This window comes from Callospermophilus lateralis, chromosome X, assembly GCF_048772815.1.
Source record: "Callospermophilus lateralis isolate mCalLat2 chromosome X, mCalLat2.hap1, whole genome shotgun sequence".
NCBI lineage: Eukaryota > Metazoa > Chordata > Mammalia > Rodentia > Sciuridae > Callospermophilus > Callospermophilus lateralis.
Window position 1 is genome coordinate 8,007,321 of NC_135325.1, and position 20,673 is coordinate 8,027,993.

General features: G+C 36.7%; 1 protein-coding gene across 1 annotated transcript in view; it reads right to left on the reverse strand.

Moving 5' to 3' along the window:
• Map3k15 (mitogen-activated protein kinase kinase kinase 15) overlaps window positions 1–20,673 on the reverse strand; it is a 118,604-nt gene that overhangs the window by 73,399 nt on the left and 24,532 nt on the right. The window contains exons 4-6 of the mRNA XM_077107593.1: window positions 5,797–5,990; window positions 2,551–2,719; window positions 186–292 (exon numbers count right to left, since the gene is read on the reverse strand). Of these exons, the coding sequence (XP_076963708.1) occupies window positions 186–292; window positions 2,551–2,719; window positions 5,797–5,990 (470 nt within the window). The remainder of the gene's footprint in view (window positions 1–185; window positions 293–2,550; window positions 2,720–5,796; window positions 5,991–20,673) is intronic.

A 20,673-nucleotide genomic window follows, 5' to 3' on the forward strand; every position in this document is an offset into this window, starting at 1 on the left:
TGAAGCAGGAGAATTGCAAGTTCAAAGTCAGCCTCAGCAACTTAGCATAGGCCCTAAGCAATTCAGTGAGACCCTGTCTGTAAATAAAATACAAAAAAGGGCTGGGATGTGGCTCAGTAGTTAAGTGCCCTGGGTTCAATCACTGGTTTGGGGGGGGAACCCTACACATACATTATCATTCTTACCGATTCATTGCAAATGCATAGTGGAATTTAATGTTATGCTGATCAGCCAAATCACATGTAGGCAGCATCTCCAGAGTTTCTACCAGCTTGACCATCGCATCATAGTCCTGTTGGAGAGAGATCTCAAGGTGAAAAAGAGAAGAAACGCAGGTCTTTGTAGATTTTTCTGAATAGTTATAAACATAAGCCAGTCTCCAGATTTTAACTTTTCCTTGCATAGAGTGTTTAGTGAAGTTACTTGTAACCTTCACTAGAACAACAACAACAAAAAATCAGAAAATAAGATAAATGAGAGAGAGGGCAGAAAAGAAATTCCTGTTACCAAAGAGAACAAAGGGATTGAGGAAAAACTGTTAAATCCAAAGGCAGAAAAAAAAAAAGTGAGCCTAGCAACCAGGAAATGGCTACTATGTTTTCAGTGGAAAAGGATTAAAACCACCCAGAAAAGCTATTTTAAAATGAGCTAGACATATACATAAGAAAATCTACAGTTAACTTCCCATGTAAAGGGAAAAAATACCTTAGCCCTTCTTGTTTTATCATAATCAGTCAAATTAATCTAAACCAGAATATTCTTTATTGTGGGATGTTGACTTGTGCACTATAGGAAAGGCAGTAGCATTTCTGGCCTCTACTCATTAGAAGCTAGCAAAACATACATATATACATACATACATACATACATACACACACACACAGAGTTTTGACAACTAAAATGTGTTTAGATGCTATCAGATGCTTCCTGGTTGAGAACCACTGGTCTAAATGCTACATAATCATCTAGGGAAAAATTGCTACCATGTGTGTCTCAGTTGGGTCCCCTCTTAGTAGCGCTACCAGTTAACATTTTAGCCAGGCTTACAATCATTGGTATTAGCCAACTTGCTGCCAGCTATGGTTGAAGAGGAGGGTTTCCTACAAAAATCCCAAACCTGTCTTATGGCTCTGCATTTGATACTATTGGCCTAGGAAAGAGAAGACAGTAGTGGATTCCACAGATCTCTTGGCTCACATTTTAGTCCAAGAGGCCCATCAATGAAAGTTTAAGAAATGAAAGGATACACACACACACACACACACACACACACACACAAAGAAATAAAGTGATAATACCTGAAGGCAAGGGCAGAAGGAAGCCAGAAGCCAGGAACTCAAGGGAAGAAAACCTTCAAGAAAGGTTAATCCTTGGCCATGGTGCATGCTTTAATCATTATCACAATCCCTAATGGCACCTGCTACTAAAATCAGTTAGTTGCATCTGTTCATCACTAGGGGTATGAGTTCCTTAGCAGTTGACTCTTCTTGGTCCAAGGCATAAATGGATATCTCCATTATTTAGATTTAAAGAAACATGGCCAACAACTTCCAATGTAGCTTTATAGGAGTCTATAAGTATTGTACATTACCCCGTGTGCCACAGGAAAGGGAGGCAGACTCCCTTAGGAATGTCTCAAAGGCATTAAATTCAGAAGAGGAAATGCTGATTTTCCTCCATGGTACCACATCCCACAAGCCCCATCTTGAGAACTCTCCAGTAGCTTCTGAGGCCTGTTTTAGACTAAATATTTTTTAAAATGAGGAAAATGAGGCACAGAGAAATTAAATAACTTGCCCAAAGTCACACAGCAGTTAGTGAAGTCAGGATTTAGACTGAGGCTAACTGACTCCATTGTCCTTCTTATCTTCTCTGGTCTGCTATGTCCTTTAGGACTTTGTTACTTTTCTAATTTACCACCACTCATCCCAAGGCAGAAAAAATTAAGCCTAGCAACCAGGAAATGGCTACTGTGTTTTCAAAGAATCTATATTTCAGAGAATATAGATATTTAGTCTAAAACAGACCTCAGAAGCTACTGAAGAGTTCTTGAGACAGGGCTTATAGGATGTGGTACCATGGGCTAGGGATGTGGCTCAGTGGTTGAGTGCCCCTGAGTTTAATCCCCAGTATTCCCCCTCCAAAAATGGGGATCAACAAAATAAACCTATACCATAGGTTTGTTAAGAATAGTGAATGAATTTAGGATTAGCAAAAGGCTTGGAACTATGCGTAGCATAAAGTGTATATAAACTGTTAAATTATTAATTCCTTATACTAAACAGTGCCATATATGTGGTCTCTTGTTGGAGCAGTCACACCAGCCCTAATATGAAAAACCCTTCTCTAAAACTCTCATCCTGATAGATAAGCTGGTTGACCTGGTCACAGATCCATTTATATAAAATAGCTACTTCACCATACACCTAGTAAAATAATACATCTAGTGAGAATACACCATACACTGAGTGAGAATACACTCACATGAGGAGTTCTTCATGCCAAGAAAAATTTTGCTATATGCTAGCCTCAGTTAGGCACATTTCATACCTGGATATCACGGTAGGACAGGAGTAAATTAATGATGATGTCTGATGTCAGAACTTCAATATTATCCATGCGGAGTTTGATCCGAGCCAGCTCCTTTGCCAGTTCATCACCCTGGTATTTCTCTCTGGCTTTCCGGATGTCATTCAACAAGGTTTCTTTGTAATAAACACTAGACAGGGGAACAGGAAAACCTCCATTCATATAGATATGACTATGTGCATCCAGGACCCTCCTCCTTGGCACTCAAACAAATATGGTTCTTATTTATGTGACTGAGGCTGACACATGGAGACCTTGGCCCAGACCCGAGCCTCCTCATGCAGCAAACTAAAGACACTTCAATTTGTTATTCACATTTTGCCAAAATGAGCCAATAATGTTAACAAATAAAAACCAGCTCATTACAACCTTAAAAATATTTTCAAAGCTGAAATATTCAAACAATATACAGAATTTTCTATACAGTTCAATCTATTTCCTCTGGTATTTTGAACCACATAGAAGGCAAGATGGTACCTTACTTGAGTATTTATTTTTCCCCTACCAGCAACAGATAATCACAAAGCCAAACAAAACTCCCAGAACCACGAAATACACAGAAATTCATTTTTAAAATATTCTCATTTATTAAGTGTCCCCAGTTAGTAGTCATGAAGGTTTCACCAGTTGAAGGAGAGCTGGAAACTGGTGTCATGTCCCCAAGCAATCCAAAGGGGGTACACAGAAGCCATGCTCGGAAGCTTACAGAAAACGTTGCCTTTCATTCCCCCCACTTCCCTTGTCTTATTTGACTGCCATAATGTTATTCTAATGTAAAATATAAAAATCTCCTTTATGAGGGAGTCTAGATAATAATGTGGATATGTAAGAACATTTAAAACAGTTTAAATCCACACTTAATGTGCCCATAGCCTCTTACAGAGTCAATGCTAGTATCTGATACTTGGAATAAAACCTTGAAAAACAACCTAATTTGGTGTACAGAGGCCAACTTACAATGACCACAGATTGATTTAAATATCTTGCCTATTTTCCAATTAATTTTTAAACAGAGAATGAGCACTGCCAAGCAGTAATGCTGCCAACCCATTAAGAAGCTGAAATGATTTAATTGTAGAGAGAAAAATTAAGCTGTTTCTTTAAAAAGACAGTAGGATAAATCATCTTTCCTAGAGGAAACAACACAAGATAGAATAAGAACAAATCATACTTATGTGAATAATTATAAAACTATGCCATAAAAATGTGCATACATTACACAGCCTGGTCCAATGCTTATAATAAGATCTCAATTAACATTTAAAGAATGAAGTGATATCCCACAGAAAGGGTTTTGATGTAAAAATATTAGTGCAATGCTTTCATTTTTATTTCCTTATTTGTCAACTGCTATTACCCCAATGATGACCAAATCAGCAAATTCTGCCAGTGTTTAAAATTCTGTCATTAATTGAATGAGTCATTAAACTGGGTGACAGCCATTGCCCATTTGGTAGACTATAAAGGCATGAAAGCTATTAAAGTGTTATTAGTTTGGCCTGATAGTAAAAAGTTATACTTCAGTCTTGTTTTCAAGGGTAATTCTGAAAAATAGTTTCAATAAATGAAGAAATCTAATAAGAACAGTAACTTTTAGGTAAATAAAACACTGACTTGATTATGGTTTGGGGACTTCAGATATGTAATAATCATGCAGCCATTTCTGCCTCTGGCAACCAGGGAAGATGTTGCTAATCAATATGAAGTTGGAAATGGCTTCAAAGCCCTTTATAGCATAGGACTCAAGATACTTTATAAATCTATCAGAATTGGCACATGAGCTTAAAACTTACCTGCCATCCTGATTACAGATGTTTGCAATCACAAGTACCATTTACTGTCTCATTATTGTCAAGACTCCAGCCAATTGTGGGGTGGAATCCACTAATAGGCATTTCAAGCCCTTGGAAATTAAAACAAATCAAAAAAGTTCTTTTCCTCCCAATACATACATACACCGAATGAGAAACAAACTTGAACCTATTTCTTGCAAAGATATGACTCATCTGGAAGATTCAAGTTAGCCGACCTCCTTGTCAGACCTGAAAATATGATATTGGGAGAACTTTCTCCCTAAACGTCACTAAAATGTTTGTTTTGCAATTAGACAAAAGTTAGCAAAGTAAAACTGAATGAGGTTTGCTAGGACTGTGTCACAAAAAGTTTGCCATTTGCTTTTTGTGTTGGCATATGGTCACATGTGTCTATGTTTCCAGTCTTCTTCCCCACTAGGGTCTCTAAAAGAAAGTCTGTATCCAGAAAAGAGGCAATGGCATAGAAAAGGAGAACAAAGTATGAACTTCATGCCAATATTTCAGTAGTAACCCTCCATGGTTCAAGGTGCCATGATTTGGGCCAAAACATGACATGAGGTCCTTGACATTTCATTACAAGCCAGTTCTGCCAGTCCTTTGGATTTTCATTTGTTTTAGAAGTACAAATCCTCCTCCTTGTGACACAACTTACAGGAATAAATCCTTTAAATTGGCTTCAAGCAAAACAACTGGATTGCTTGATTAAGAATAATTTTTCTGCCTTTAATTTTTAGAGTAAGAACACTGAAGGTACAGTTTCTTGAGCACTGAGACTCAAAGAAGGGAAGTGACCTTTCCCAGGCTACACAGCTAGGAATCATCTTACCAGGACTTACATTCAAACCTTTCTACCTGAGTGAGTAGTGCATACTACCTTTGATATAAATCTCAAAGAGAACATGTCACAGTACATCCTGAAGTCAGGAAAATATGTAGGTTCTCAAGAATATGAGAACTCAAGGTCAGAATGACCTTGCTGGGGCATTTTAAGAACCCCCATAACTAAGGGAATGTAAAATCATGCTCAGAACTGATCATGAAACAGAATCTCCAAGTTGAAATAGATGGTTAAAAAAAAATTACTGATTTAACTCTCTTGTTTCCTAGAGGAGAAATCAGCCACAGAGAAGAGAAGGTATATGTCAAGGTCACACAGGGAGTCAGGAGCAGACACAGGCCCAATTCTGACCTCCTAATTCCAGTTCTATTCTCTTTTGGCTTTACCTCAGTGACTCAGATTAGTGAGGCTGGATTCCAGGATGATTTTTAAATGATTGACCAATGCTCCTTATTCTCTGGGCATACTGGTAATTTCAAGGTATACCACCTCTCTGAAAGGAAAGGGAAATTTTTAACAAGGCTCCCAGGGCTGTTGGTGGCTGGTAAGAATTACCATGAGGTCACATGGATGTCCTTGAGGAGGCTAATGAACCTGTCCACCAGGGGCATGCACAGCGGGCCCAGAATGGTATCCCAGTTGGGCTGCATGTACTCCGAGGCTCGCCTCTGGGCGTCACTCTCACAGCAAAAATAATCAGCGCATGGTGTCACAATGTAGGGGATGAAATAATAATTTCCACTAGATGCCTGGAAAAAAAAAAGAAACAAAAATGATCCAGAAAGTACTTGTTGCAGAAGTACAGCTGTGACTTTGAGCAGGTAGGACCTGGTGGGATATGAAGAAAAAGATATTTCAATATGAACAACAAATTATGCAATATCACTACAAATCTATTAGACATAAAAAAGGAAACCTCTAAATTTCAAAAGCTCTATCATTTAAATAATAGAACAGAAATTTGGTTTCAAATGCTGAGCTGACCTGTAAATGTTTATGAATTTCACTGGCAGAAATGTTAGAGTTGGAAGTCTAAAAAAAAAAAAAAAAAAAAAAAAAAAAATCAATTGATTCATTTTATGGCCCTCAAACCAGAAGGACTTGAACCCAGTGAGAACCAAGGATTATAATATGGCATATCATTTTTCTTTCAACATATATGAATATGTATTATTTGATAATTTCATACAGGTGAAATATAAACTTTGTTTAATAAAAATTTAGGAGAAGCATATATTTTTTAAAAATTGTTAATTTATATGTGATGCTGAGAATCAAACCCAATGCCTCACATATGCCAGCCAAGTGCTCTACCACTGAGACCACAACCCCAGCCCTGGGGAAGCATATATTAATAATTATGATTAGTCTTAGAGATCTTTTGGAAAGATCCATTGAAATTTTATAAAAAATTCAAATTACCTTTAATAATAGGTGAAACAGTATACTTTTTCTATGGAATAATTATAGTTTGACTAAAAATCATAATTCTTTATATAGCATAAACATCTTTAAATAGAATTATATCTATGCTCAATTTTTTAGCACATTTTAAGGTTGAAATATAATTCTCTAACAACACTCTTATATCATCATCAATCTTTTGCCTACACTATCATAAAATGCAACTAACTTAAAATTTCAGACTTTTAAATCCCTGTATTTCTACATGAAGAATTTATATGATGCCAGAAATAGTTCAGTTTAAAAAAATGTAAGAAGTCAGATGAGATTCTGCAATTTGTATTTGGGGTAAAAATGGAAGTGCATAACTCACTTGAATCAAATGTATGAAAATAAAAATAAAAAGAAGTCAGATGAATTAACGGAGGTATCTAGGTAGTTTTGACATAATATAGACAGATATATTTTTTCTTTTTCCAAGAATGGGACATAGAATAAGAACTAAATTTTCTTCTAAATTAAAAACAAATTCATTAGCTACATAGAAAACTGTCTGAATATCATGATCTCAGATCAAACAGCCCACTTTAGAAAACTTACAATATGGGGGAATTAGTTTCAATGACATGAAATATATATTTAAAAAGTTTTACTTTTGAATAAGATCTGCTTAGAGGAAGACATTTCTATCCTAACTTAAGACATAAATAATCGTATTGAAACCTCTCTCTTTTGGATGTTAGTGGGCTTCTACAGCCATGTTATGACACATTTTGAATCCTAAAATATTTTGTTAAAAGAAATTACTGGTATTATTCCACTAAAACACATTTTAGACCAGGTCAGCTAACTTCCTGTAAGGGCCAGATGATCAATATTTTGGCCTTTCATATCTCACAGTGTCTTTTGCAACTCTTCCACTCTGCTGTTATAGCACAAAAGCAGACACAGACCATACACAAATAAACAAGCGTGGCCATGTGTCCACAAAACTTTATATAAGGACACAAATTCAAACTTCACATCTTTACATGTCCTGAAATAATCTTCTTTTTTCATATTTCCCAACAATTTAAAAGGGTAAAAAAAAAAATGAAAAAGTAAAAATCTATTCTTAGCTCCCAACCCATACAAAAACAGGTGATGGGTCAACATTTTAGACTAAACTTTCTCATATTGCATTATCCCTGAAAAGAGGGTTTTCTGAGAATATTGAACCTGCTGCAAAGCAGCAGCTGGTGACCATCCCTGTGGGTACCAGCTATTGGCATTAACCCCCTCAAAACACAAGTGCCAGTGTTATAAATAGAAGGCTCAAGAATTAAGGTGTGTGGGGGTGATTGCTGAGGAAGGTGGCTCAGATCTACTTCTTCATCAGCAGGAACTGCCTGTACCAAAATAACAAGACCCTTTCCCTCCCTGCAACACTTTTGAGTTCTCAAAGAGACCCAAATTAGCCAGCAAACTAGTAGGTTTTGGTAGGTTAGAGACAAGTTTCTCCCTCATCCATGCCAGGAAAACCATGTTGCTAAATTAAATGCCATTTGTAAATTCAGAAGTGAAAATATTTTTCTTCTATCTGAAATTGGTTAAGTCCATGGTAAAAGCCCTCCTATTTCAGATTGAGAGGGAGGAAAGAAAGGGCTATGTGGATCAGTGAGGTACAGAAGGTAAAATACCTTTGAAGAAACAATCCTAATTAAGCTGGGCTGGAGGTGTGAAAAGCTTCTCAAATTCTATCCCCAGAAAAATAACCATAACTAGTAAAAATTCTTTTTAATAAAGATATTTAAAAATGTAAAGTCTCAGCCGGGTGCGGTGGCACACGGCTCGGGAGGCTGAGGCAGGAGGATGGCAAGTTCAAAGACAGTCTCAGCAAAAACAGAGGCACTAAGCAACTCAGTGAGACCCTGTCTCTAAATAAAATACAAAATAGGGCTGGGGATGTAGCTCAGTGGTTGAGCTTAATCCCTGGTACCCCCTCCAAAAGATTAAGGCTGAAAAAGTGAAGATCAAACAAAGACATTTCCAGATAAACAAAATCTGAGATAAATTTATGCTAGTAGACCTATCTTACAAAAATACTAAAGGAAGTTCTTTAGAATGGAAGAAATTGAGAGTAGACAAAAAATTCTAATAAAAGTAGTTCCATAGGCAATTATAAAATGCAGTATGATCATAAATTTCTTTTCCTTTCTTCTCTTAACCAACTTAATTAAATGTAGAAAAGGATGTATATAATCCATATTTTGGAGTTTATAACATATAGAGAGATGTAAGCTATTTGACAATAATAACAAAAAGCATAGCACACAGGTGGGAATAAAATTGCTTTGGAATAAGGAAATGACACCAAATGGTAATTCAAATCCACAAGAACAAATGAAAAGGACAAGAAATGGTAAATAAAAAATAGATACCACACATATACTCTTACTCTCCTTCTCTCTCCCTCTCCTAATTCTCTTTCCTTTTCTTAGTTTCATTAAAAGACATAATTGTGGGGCTGGAGTTGTGACTCAATGGTAGAGCGCTCGCATAGCACATGTGAGGCCCTAAGTTCGATTCTCAGCACCACATAAAATAAATAAATAAAATAAAGATTTTTTGTGGTGGTGGGGGGCCTGGGGTTGTGGCTCAGTGGTAGAGCTCGCCTAGCAGGTGCAGGGCCCTGGGTTTGATCCTCAGCACCACATAAAAATAAATGAATGAAATGGAGGTGTTGTGTCCAACTACAAATAAAATATATATATATATTTTAAAGATATTTAAAACAAAGACATAATTGTGGGCTGGGGATATAGCTCAGTTGACAAGAGGTTTGCCTCACAAGCACAAGGCCCTGGGTTCAATCCCCAGCACCACACACACACACAAAAGAATTATAACAAAAGTATTCATAAACATTACAAATAAATAATCATAAGCCTCTGTATGGTAGATAGGTAAATTGAAGGTGAACGATCAAATCTATTTGTAAAGAATTATTATATCTTCAACTGTTTCCAAAACAAATGTTTCTACTGAAATCTTGTTTACATTATTCCTTTAGCAAACTAGTCTTCCCAAACAGCACAAGAATAAACTTTGCCCCAGTCCTGCTCAAACCCTAAATAATGAGGTGTGAAAAATAGGATTTTGACAGCTATAAGATATGTGCTGTGACAAGTTGTTGTTCAAGGAGGCAGAGCAACAGCAGCAGCAGAGACCCTGCAGTTAGGATAGGAGGTGATCTTTGGAGCCAATTTTTAGCCATAGTTAGAGAAAAATGAGAAGAAAGAGAGGAAATGCATGAACTCTGAAACCAGCTGAGAGTTTAATAAACAGGACTGAGGAGACAGCAGGAATCTAGAGACTTGGGAAGGTAAAAATACTTCCTTTGAAAAAATCTTTCAGAAACTGTATTAAAGTTTAAGAAATCTGACAGAAAGAAATTGGAACTAATGACTACATTTTAAAAAGCAATTCATAACTTCCAAATGAAAGCACAGGCTTTTGAGTGCAAGTACTTTTATTCTTAAAAAGAGGAAGAATGGGCCCAAACATCTCCAAATGATGGACCACATTCAAACTTTTTTTGGTGGAGAGACCAGAAACTTAAAAGAAAAACAATGATTAACATAATACATGTTCAATAGTGAACGAGGATCAGCTATTTTTAATTGTTACATTTGTAAATGAAAACATCTCAAGAATCCAGCTCATTAAAACAAATTTAACAAAGGCAGCTTAGTTTCCTACATAAAGAAGCATTAGAACCAGTGTTCTAGCCACATTAATATGTAAACTCTTATTCTAAACACTCTACAAATATTTCTAAAAGGATGATTCTCATATAGTAAGTGAGGTCAGAGAGCAGAGTAAAAACCACTGATCTCTGACACTGTGGGGGTAGAAAGTGGAAGATACTGTAAAGTTTTGAGTTCCTAATCTAGCAATTGCAATTTTCCAGAACTACTACCATCTATAAATATCACTACCATGAACAAATCATCCTATATCACTACTAAAAAAAGCTTAATTACATAGTCTTAAATGTTATGGTATTAACTATATACACTTAACCATTCTCCTATTGCTTTACTTTCAGTTTGATTTGAAATTTTCCTACTAAGTACCAGTAAGATGAACATCTTTGCATATAGCATCTTTGTACCATGGTGTTTTCCTAAAGATAGCTTCCCAGGAGTGAAATTACTAAAACAAGTATAAAGTTCTTGATGTGTGTGGCTTAGGTGTCATAAAAGATGAAGCAATTTATTTACACTCCCACCAGCAGAATATGAAGGCATGCCAATTTCATCACCCTCTAAACAGAACTGAGCAATGTTTTGTTTTTCACATATGTTAGATTAGGTGAACAAGACCGACCTTATTAGCACTGAAATAAGAAGTCAGTCTCATTCCCAACTCAAAGGATTCAGGGGGCCAAGGATTAAATCCTAGTACCACTCCAACCTAGATGTACTTATCTATCTAAACCTTGGTTTCCTCATCTTTAGAATGGGGACAATAATAGTGAAACCTTATCAGGCAGTAGAAGCTTAAATATCACCATTTCTGTGAAGTCCTTTGCATATAATGGAATCAATATCAGCTATGTACACTAGTTCTAGACCAGACCAGGAGTTGTGAACTTAGGGGTCTATTAATTTGAATAAGAAAAATTTTGTATTTGTCATCATTTGCTTTCAACTGAAATGTAAGACTTCTTTCAATCAGGAATGTAGGTACTGTACTCTACTAGTATTATCAAAACATGGAATGATGTCACTAATAGAAGTCACAGAATTTTTTATTTCCCATTATAGTTCCTGCAGATACCTTAAAAATAACTTCTATACCCATTATTACTCCAAAATTATGACACATTTTAGGCCTGATATTTGATATTATTTGACATTAGTAAAGCAGCACATTACCATATAAAATTTTTAAAATAGTTTTGATAACTACATTTCAACATAGTCTTCCTGTAATCCTTTGTATTTAAACATATTCAAACATATTCTCAAAAGTAATTCATAGGCTCCTCCAGAATGAAAAAGGGATCCCAAGTCCCCAAAAGGCTAAGCACTGCCTCTCAGGACTCTTTGCAGAGGCATCATATGGAACATCCCAGCTGTAGCCAAAAAATGTCAATGTTCCTTCATTGGATACACAAATAAAGCTTTCTAGTAATTTGGCATATTTCTCATCCACAATAGCTGCCTGGATTATCCAGGACAACTCAGGAGACCAGAGTATGTTGGAACCTCCTCTCAGCTGTCCATCAGGTTCTATCATGGCCACTAACCAAGGAGGCCAAGATGGAAACACAAACCAAGGGACCTAGTTAGAGCAGCACTTATTTTTATTTATGGCTAGTTGCTGGTGGCATAGCTGGTTAATAGCAGCACAGGGTTTAAGAGTTTATTCCTGATGAACTTCATAATGAGACTTTCAGGTTGACCTTTCAGAGAACATTTTTTTATACTGATACAAACATTTAATCAGTCAACACATGGCCTCATCAGAAGAGAGGGGAAAGCATTAATGGCAGATGGACAGTGGTTTAATATCAGCCAAGATGAACTAAGTTCTGAGCACTTGCAGAAGAATGCACATCTTGCCTGCTGGCAGGATGTGGTTCTTTGGATCTTGTAATGCAAATAAGTCACAAATCTTTAATGAAGACCAAAATTGAAAAAGCCCAGAAGACTCTAAGAAAATTTAGCAAGCTAAGGAACAAATATGGGGCAATACTTTTCACACACAAAAAAATTTAAGTTTCATAAACATATCTTTGTCTAGCCAGTTAGGAGAGAAGTTTAAAAATCAGCACATATGGCCAAGCATAGTGGGGCATGCTTGTAATCTCAGCAGCTTGGGAGGCTGAGGCAGGAGGATTTCGAGTTCAAAGCCAGCCTCAGCAACAGCGAGGTGTTAAGCAACTCAATGAAATCCAGTCTCTAAATAAAACACAAAATAGGGCTGGGATGTGGCTTAGTGGTTGAGTGCCCCTGAGTTCGATCCCCAGTACCCCCAGTACCCCCTCCAAAAAAAATCAGCACATATGCATGTCCAGAAAAATGTAGGTTGGTTTTTGTTTTTCATGATCAATGCAAAGAACATTCCACATTGTTACCTTTCTATATTTATTTGGTTATAGGAGGAATAAACATACAGAAGCTGTATAATGATTTCAATAGCAAAATCAGGCTACTGTACCACTTAAAAGTAAATGAAAATATCCCTGCTGGAAACCATGGAGTGCTAACTGACCTATTGCAATAGTTGATCCACTTTGTTCAAACAATTGAATGATTCTCATAACATGACAATTATTTCAAAGCTGGCACAAATCTCAGAAAGCAGCCTATTGTCTCATTTTTTTAGTTTTTAGTTGTTGGATGTTTATTTAATTAATTTATTTATATGAGGTGCTGAGAATCAAACCCAGTGCCTCACACATGCTAGGCAAGCACTCTACCACTGAGCCACAACCCCAGCCCCATTGTCTCATTTTATAGAGGAGGAATCTGAGACCCAAGAATGTTAAGCAACTGGCACACAGATGACTTACAGAGCTAGACAAATCTCAGGCCTTTCCTCTCCCTTCCTAGGACTCTTGTCACTTCAATTTAATTCTGAAATGCCCTTAAATAAATTAAGCTACACAAAATTCCCAACACAAATATATGAGGGAATAGTGAATTTTAAGATATGTAAATTATATCTTAATTTAAAGAAAACAAATGGGTGTCCTGAATTCCAAGGACTTGTTCAGTTGGTAGGCAGAATTTAATATCAATAATGTGGTTCTGACATTGGTCCTGTGACATCTGACGTTACCCTGTGATATTCAAGACGTACAGTGCAAAGTTTTATATTTCACACCTCTAGAGTACTTCCAATTTAAGAGAACAAACAGAAGCAAAAACATAGCCATGCAGGAAAAAACAAAAAGACTGTAATAGGGAATTTAAGATGAGGTAGAAATTACAGAAAATAGCCACACAAGGTAAATAAATACTCAAAGAGCAGAGATTTTTACATGATTTTAATATTCTGTGGATAAAATAAAATTCTTCTTTTCCATCTCTATGGGATGAAGCCTTCCTGTTTGAAATGGAGTCTTTAATAATAAAAGTGGTAGAAAACTTGATTTTCAACTCAGAAAACCCAAAAGACATGGAAAGAAGAAATTTAATTGAAATTTAATTGACTTTTTACCAAACTGTCCCTAAACACTCTATATGTTTAATAATTTTGGAGCCCAGTTCACAGAAAACTTTAGACTTGTGGAAAGCAAGAAAGAAAGAATAGGAGAAATTTTGTTACCCTCTAACCATGTTCACAAGCCAGGAGGAAGACTTCCAGTATTGAACACAATGCCCTCAGAATTGCCAATGTGTGTTTCTCAAAGAATTTCCAATTTATTGGGATTATAAAGATAACCATTTTAATGGGAACAAGTTTCTCTTAAATCTCACTGATTTTCCAGAAAAAGAAAATCACCTAGTCCAGAGGTCAGGAACCAGATTAGTTTTTTAATAACATGGTTTTTAATAAAGTACTTTTTAATAATGTGATCCAAGCTTGGAAATTTAACATTGCTTAAAAAAAAACTGTGAACTCTGGCTTCAGGACATGACAAATGAAAATGTGATCTAGTATACTTCTAACAATTCCAACTGTAAGTATTGGGTGGAACACCTCATTTTCTCTCAGTAAGTCTCCTGGGGACAGGGAATGTCCCCGTGTTTCCTCTCTGGCAAGGTTAGGCAGTTTTCAGGTAATTACCAACCAATTCAACAGGAAAATATTATTCCTGTGCCTATCAGCTTTGAAGATCTATTTTTTAGTCTTGGGGTATATATGATTTATATATTCTCCATATGAAATTATTATGTGTGATAGATATTCAGATGTGCTACCAAGACCCCCTTTCAAGGAAGGATATATTGCCCTAGCTACTGGAAGTTCTTTAACCCCCAGTCCCTACTGTCAGCCCCTTCTGGAACTGCCTTAGTTGCAGAAAGCACCTTATCAAAGGTTACACTCTTTCTGATGATGGATGGATGTAGGGGTATAAAAACCTGGCCATCTCATCCTCACACAGGACAGCTCAGAAAGGCCAGTCAAGCTTGACTTCCTTTAGGGGTTTGCCAAGGCTGTCATTGGTTTTGCATCACAGCTCCATTTCTCCCTCTGCCCAGTGCTGTTTCATTCCCTCCCCTTGCCCAGTGTCAATCCCAAAGGCACTCTTTAATGAACCTCCTGGACCTTAAATTCAATCTCAGACTCTGCTTTCAGGGGAAATCAATCTGTGAAATATGCTACAAGTTCAAAACTGGTTATTCTTGCAAAGGAAAATGAAAACAAAGGAAGTTACAGAATACCTATGGACTATGTACACTAGTGGCAAACCATCAGGAAGTTCCAAGGTTTAACCAATAAAGTAGCCTCATGGTTGGCTGCATTTTCATTCTTTTGCTTTCATAAAGGTGCAACCTTGATCTGTCATTATATAAACAAGTTTTCTGAATTGTTGACATGCTAAGATTGACTATCTTTGTTATGCTGAAGCAACAATATAAAAATTGAAATGGATAAAAATACAGGAAAAGCAAAAAGTCATTTTTGTAAAGCTCTGACTGAAAACTGAATTACATTTCAACTCAATCAAATATTAAATTATGAATTAAAATGTGATGAGTATTCACAAGATTTTTGTAACACTTTTTAATAAATCCTGAAAAGGAAATTTAAAAAACAGTTCCATTTATAAGAGCATCCAAAAGGAAAAAATACTCAGGAATAAGTTTAAGTCAAGGAGGTGAAAGACTTGTTAGCTGAAAATTATAAAAATTGTTGACAGAAATTATGGAAGATCTAAATAAATGGAAAGACAGTCCATATTCATAAATTGTAAGACTTAATATTGTTATCAATAAGCAATCTACAGATACAATTCGATCCCTGTCAATGGTGTGGGTTTTTATTATTGCTGTTGCAGAAATGGAAAAGCCAATTCTTAAATTCATATGGAACTGCAAGGAGCCCAAATGTCCCAAGAAAGGATGAAAAAGAAAAAGTTGGAGGACTCAGACTTTCCAATTTAAAAAATTACTTCAAAGCAACATTAATCAAAACCGTGTGGCTTGTGTATAAGGCTAGACATACATATCAATGGAACAGGACTGAAAATCCAGAAATAAACCTTACATATAGGTTTAGTTGATTTCAGCAAGGGTGCCAAGACAATTCAATAGGAGAAAAGATAGCCCTCTCAGAAAAAAATGGTGCTGGGACAATTGGATATCCACATGCAAAAGAATGAACTTGGACACCTATCTCATACCAGATATAAAAATGAACTCAAAATGGATCCGAGACCTAAATGGAGGTTTAACAGTTTTTTTTAAAATATAGGAATAATATCTCTTGACCTTGAGTTGGGCTAAAAGTTCTTAGATACAAAAAGGGCCTGATCCATAAAAGTAATAACTGATAACTGAATTGAGTAACTGAAGCCTCTGATAAAAAATCTTGCTTCCAGAAGTCTTTCAACTCTACAGTGAGTACACAACCAATTAAAATGGGGAAAATATCTGAGTAGACATTTCACCAAAGATGATCATGAATGACTAATAAAAATATTAAAAGATGCTCAATATCACTAGTCACTAGGGAAATGCAAATTAAAACTACACTAAGATGCCACTTCATACTCACTAGAATGGCTATCATAAAAAGATGGACACAACAAAGTATTGATGAGGATGTAAAGAAACTGGACCTCTCAGTGCTGGTGGAAATTTAGAATGGAACAGTTCCTTTGGAATCATTTTGGCAGTTTCTTAAGAAGTCAAACATGTATAGACCATATGTCCCAACAATTCCATTCTTAAGTATCTACCCAAGAGGAATGAATATGTGTATGTCTTTATGAACACATATGTTCAGAGCAGCATTATTTATAGTATCCCCAAAGTGGAAACAACCCGAAAGCCCATCACTGGGGAGAGGACCAGTAAAATGTGAACTATCCATACAGTAGAATGTCATTTAGCAATAAAAAGGATAAAACTACTGATACACACTACATCATAGAAAAACTTCAAAAACGTGCTAATTGAAAGAAACCAGGTGCAAAAGACCTCATATGGTATGGTTCCATTCACATGAAAAGCCCAAAAAGGTAAATCTATAAGACATAAAACAGATTAGAAGTTGTTTGGGTTTGGAGGTAAGAACAGGGATGGTCTGTAAAAAGGTATTTGAGGAGGTAATGGAAACGCTCCAAAACCAGATTATGGTAATGGCTGTGCAACCACATACATTATTAAATCAAAGTCATTGGGGCTGGGGATGTGGCTCAAGCGGTAGCGAGCTCTCCTGGCATATGTGCGGCCCGGGTTCGATCCTCAGCACCACACAAACAAAGATGCTGTGTCCGCCGAAAACTAAAAAAATAAATATTAAAATTCTCCCTCTCTCTCTCTCTCTCTCTCAAAAAAAAAAAAAAGGAGGCATGAAAAAACTTTAAAAAATAAATAAATAAATAAATAAATGTATGTCATTGAATTAGGGCTGGGGCTTTAGTTCAGTGGCAGAGCACTTGCCTAGCACTTGTGAGGCACTGGGTTTAATTCTTAGCACTATATCAAAATAAACACATAAAATAAAGACATGTTGTCCATCTACAACTACAAAAAAAATTTATGTAAAAATTTAAAAAGTCGGGCTGGGGATGTGGCTCAAGCAGTAGCACGCTCGCCTGGCATGCGTGCGGGCTGGGTTCGATTCTCAGCACCACATACAAACAAAGATGTTGTGTCCGCCGAAAACTAAAAAATAAATATTAAAAAATTCTCACTCTCTCTCTCACTCTCTCTCTTTCTTTAAAAAAAATTTTTTTAAAGTCATTGAATTATGTGTGTTTAAAACAGGTAAATTTGTAGGTATGCAAGTTATACCTAAGTAAAGCAGTTTTTTGGTACCAGGGATTGAACTCAGGGGCACTCAGCCACTGAGCCACATCCCCAGCCTTATTTTGTATTTTAGTTAGTTGTTGTTGTATTTTTTTTTTAATGTGGTGCTGGGGAACAAACCCAGTGCCTCAAGCATGTTAGGCAAGTGCTCTACCACTGAGCCACATCCCAGTCCTTGTGTTTTATTAAGAGACAGGGTCTCACTGAGTTGCTTAGTGGCTTGCTTTTGCTGAGACTGGCTTTGAACTGCCTCAGCCACCTGAGCTGCTGGGATTACAGGCGTGCGCCACCATGCCTGGCTGTAAAGCAGTTTTTTAAAAAAATATTTAGTTGTAGATGAGCACAAAGTATCTTTATTTATTTTTATGTGGTTCTGAGGATTGAACCCAGTGCCTCACACATGGGAGGCAAGCATTTTACCACTGAGCTACAGCCTCAGCCCCAAGCAGTTTTTTTTAAAAAAACAAAACCTGGTACATAAGAACATGAGCATCATTTGAAAAAGTGGTGAGCACAAAAGGTGATGTCATGTTTCCAAAGAGTAAAGGCACACAGAATGGCTATGGGTAGCCCAGCCTGAAGCTGTGAAATCAGCTTCCCAGCCTTTCCATCTCTGCTAAGTAACTACTTCTAGAAATGGAAATGAATGCGCCCAACCTTCTGCCAAATAAAGGTGTATTCAATGTGGCATCAGGCACATAACTCCCTAAAGACAGATCTCAAAGCACCTTGGTTTTCATATATTCACAATCACACAAATATCTGGCTACATGTTCAGGCTGTGGCATGTAAGCTGTACCCCTGACTGACAAAACTTTAAAGTTCACTCTGGCTACATTATATCTATGTGTGTTTTACCAAAATCTTTCCAAAATGATCACCAATGATTTTATCAGATTGTCTCCAGAAATGTCTGGAGTCATAAAACCCAGGCTCCCCGATTCCAGTGTTATCCCAATCCACATGCAAGAGACAACTAAGCAAACTCTCCTTAAAAGTCACCCAATTTACTTTGACATTCTGTTTTAATGTTTAATCGCCATTAACTGCAAGCTGTTCATTCTGCTGATCCAAACCATTTTTCTGTTTGCCCTATTTCCACTCCATCTGGAGCGGAAAAAATAACTGTCTCCTTACTTTCAGAAAGAGGATAACATTTAAGGATAACCATTAATGGTATCTTCCAAGGTTTACATCCCTTCAGCATTTACTCTTTGGTACTATTTTCTAGCCTTCAAGTTATCTCAGGTCCCTTTCAAAATTCTTCTGAAGAGTGGTTACCAGTACTCAGGAAGGGTGTGAAGAAAGGAGGAATGGAGCTTTAGAGGAAGGATAGAAAGTATAGGGATGCAGCAGGATAGAAAGAATAACTTCCAATGTTCTATAGCACAGTAGGTAACTATGGTTGACAACTATTAATTGAATGTTTCAAAATATGTAGTACAGAGGATTTTGAATGTTCCCAACACAAAGAAATGATATTTGAGGTTATGAACATGCCAATTACCCTGATCTGTTCATACATATTGTATATATGTATTGAAATGTAACACTGTACCCATAAAAACATACAATTACTATGTGCCAATTAAAAATATTTTTTAAAAAATTTTTAGTTGTAGATGGACATAATACTTTTTTTTGTTTATTTTATGTGGTGCTGATGATCAAATCCAGTGCACCTCACGTGTGCTAGGCAAATACTCTACACCACTGAGCTACAACCCCAGCCCCCCAATTAAAAATATTTTTAAAAATAAAAATAAAATAAAATTCTTTTGAATGCTGTAATTTTTCACACCTTCCAAGCATGGTAACTAATATTGGGCACTGAATTCTAATGTAATTTAGAGACGTTAGTTGTCAAATCCTGTAGAATAAATTAATTCCTAACAAACAATCAAGACACCTAGGAAGAATGGTGCCAAAGTGTGCTTAGAATTACTATGAATATTAAAGGAATTCCTGGGTATTTCAGAAGGGAGTATGTGCCAGAAGGAGAATACATAGTGGAATTATAACTGAATTCACTACATAGTATTGTAACACTAGAATTATAACACTACTTAACATTTATTATAACACTAAGTCTTTTAGAAGACAAAAATATTTCAAAGTGCAGGCCAGCCATGGTGGCGGACACCTATAATCCCAGTGACTCAGGAGGCTGATGCAGGAGGATTGTGAGTTCAAAGCCAGCATCAGCAATTTAGCAAGGCCCTAAGCAACTCAGCAAGACCCTCTCTAAACAAAATACAAAAGGGCTGGGGATATGGCTCAGTGTTTAAGCACTTCTGGGTTCAATACCCAGTACAAAAGAAAATCCAGATAGATAGAAGTGTATATACACCCAACAGTAAGAAATGAAAAAAGATAGCTTCTTGCCTTCATGTAGCTCATTTTGTTTTAAGGAATAGTGTTTCATAGGCATTTCTTGCATTAAATCCAAGTTACAACTTTTTGCTTGTGCAATAAATATGGAACCACAGATGTTGAATGCTGGAAGGCATCCACAAACAAAAGGACAGAGGTCAACATTTCTCATTTTACTGATATGACCCAAACAAGGGTAGAACAACTGCCCAATGTGACTTAAGAGACAGATGCGACTCCAACTACACCTCCTGGGCCTGAAGCCCAATCTCCTTTGACTGTTCCCCCATTTCTCCATGAAGGAGGTAAAATGAAAAATCAAGATCTGGAAAGAATAGGACAGACTCCCATAAATGGAAAAACATCAGTACGTCAATGGGACAAAAACAAAATGACACATTATCCCGTTTCTTTTCCAAGAGGAACTTGAAACCAGAACCTCTGGCCTTATTTTACAAATCAGCTTATAAATCCACATTCCAATGGTAATTGAACTACCTCACTTGCTTTGTTTCTAGAATTTCATCCTCTGGTAGGGAAGGAGGGTCCAAGTTTCCCCCTCAGGTGGGTATTTTTGTTAGGTGGAGTACTGGGGAGCCCCCCCTCCCCTGCTAGGGGCCTTTTGGGAGGGGTAAAGTCATGCAAAGCTCCTACTCCCCTGCAGAGGGCAACCTGG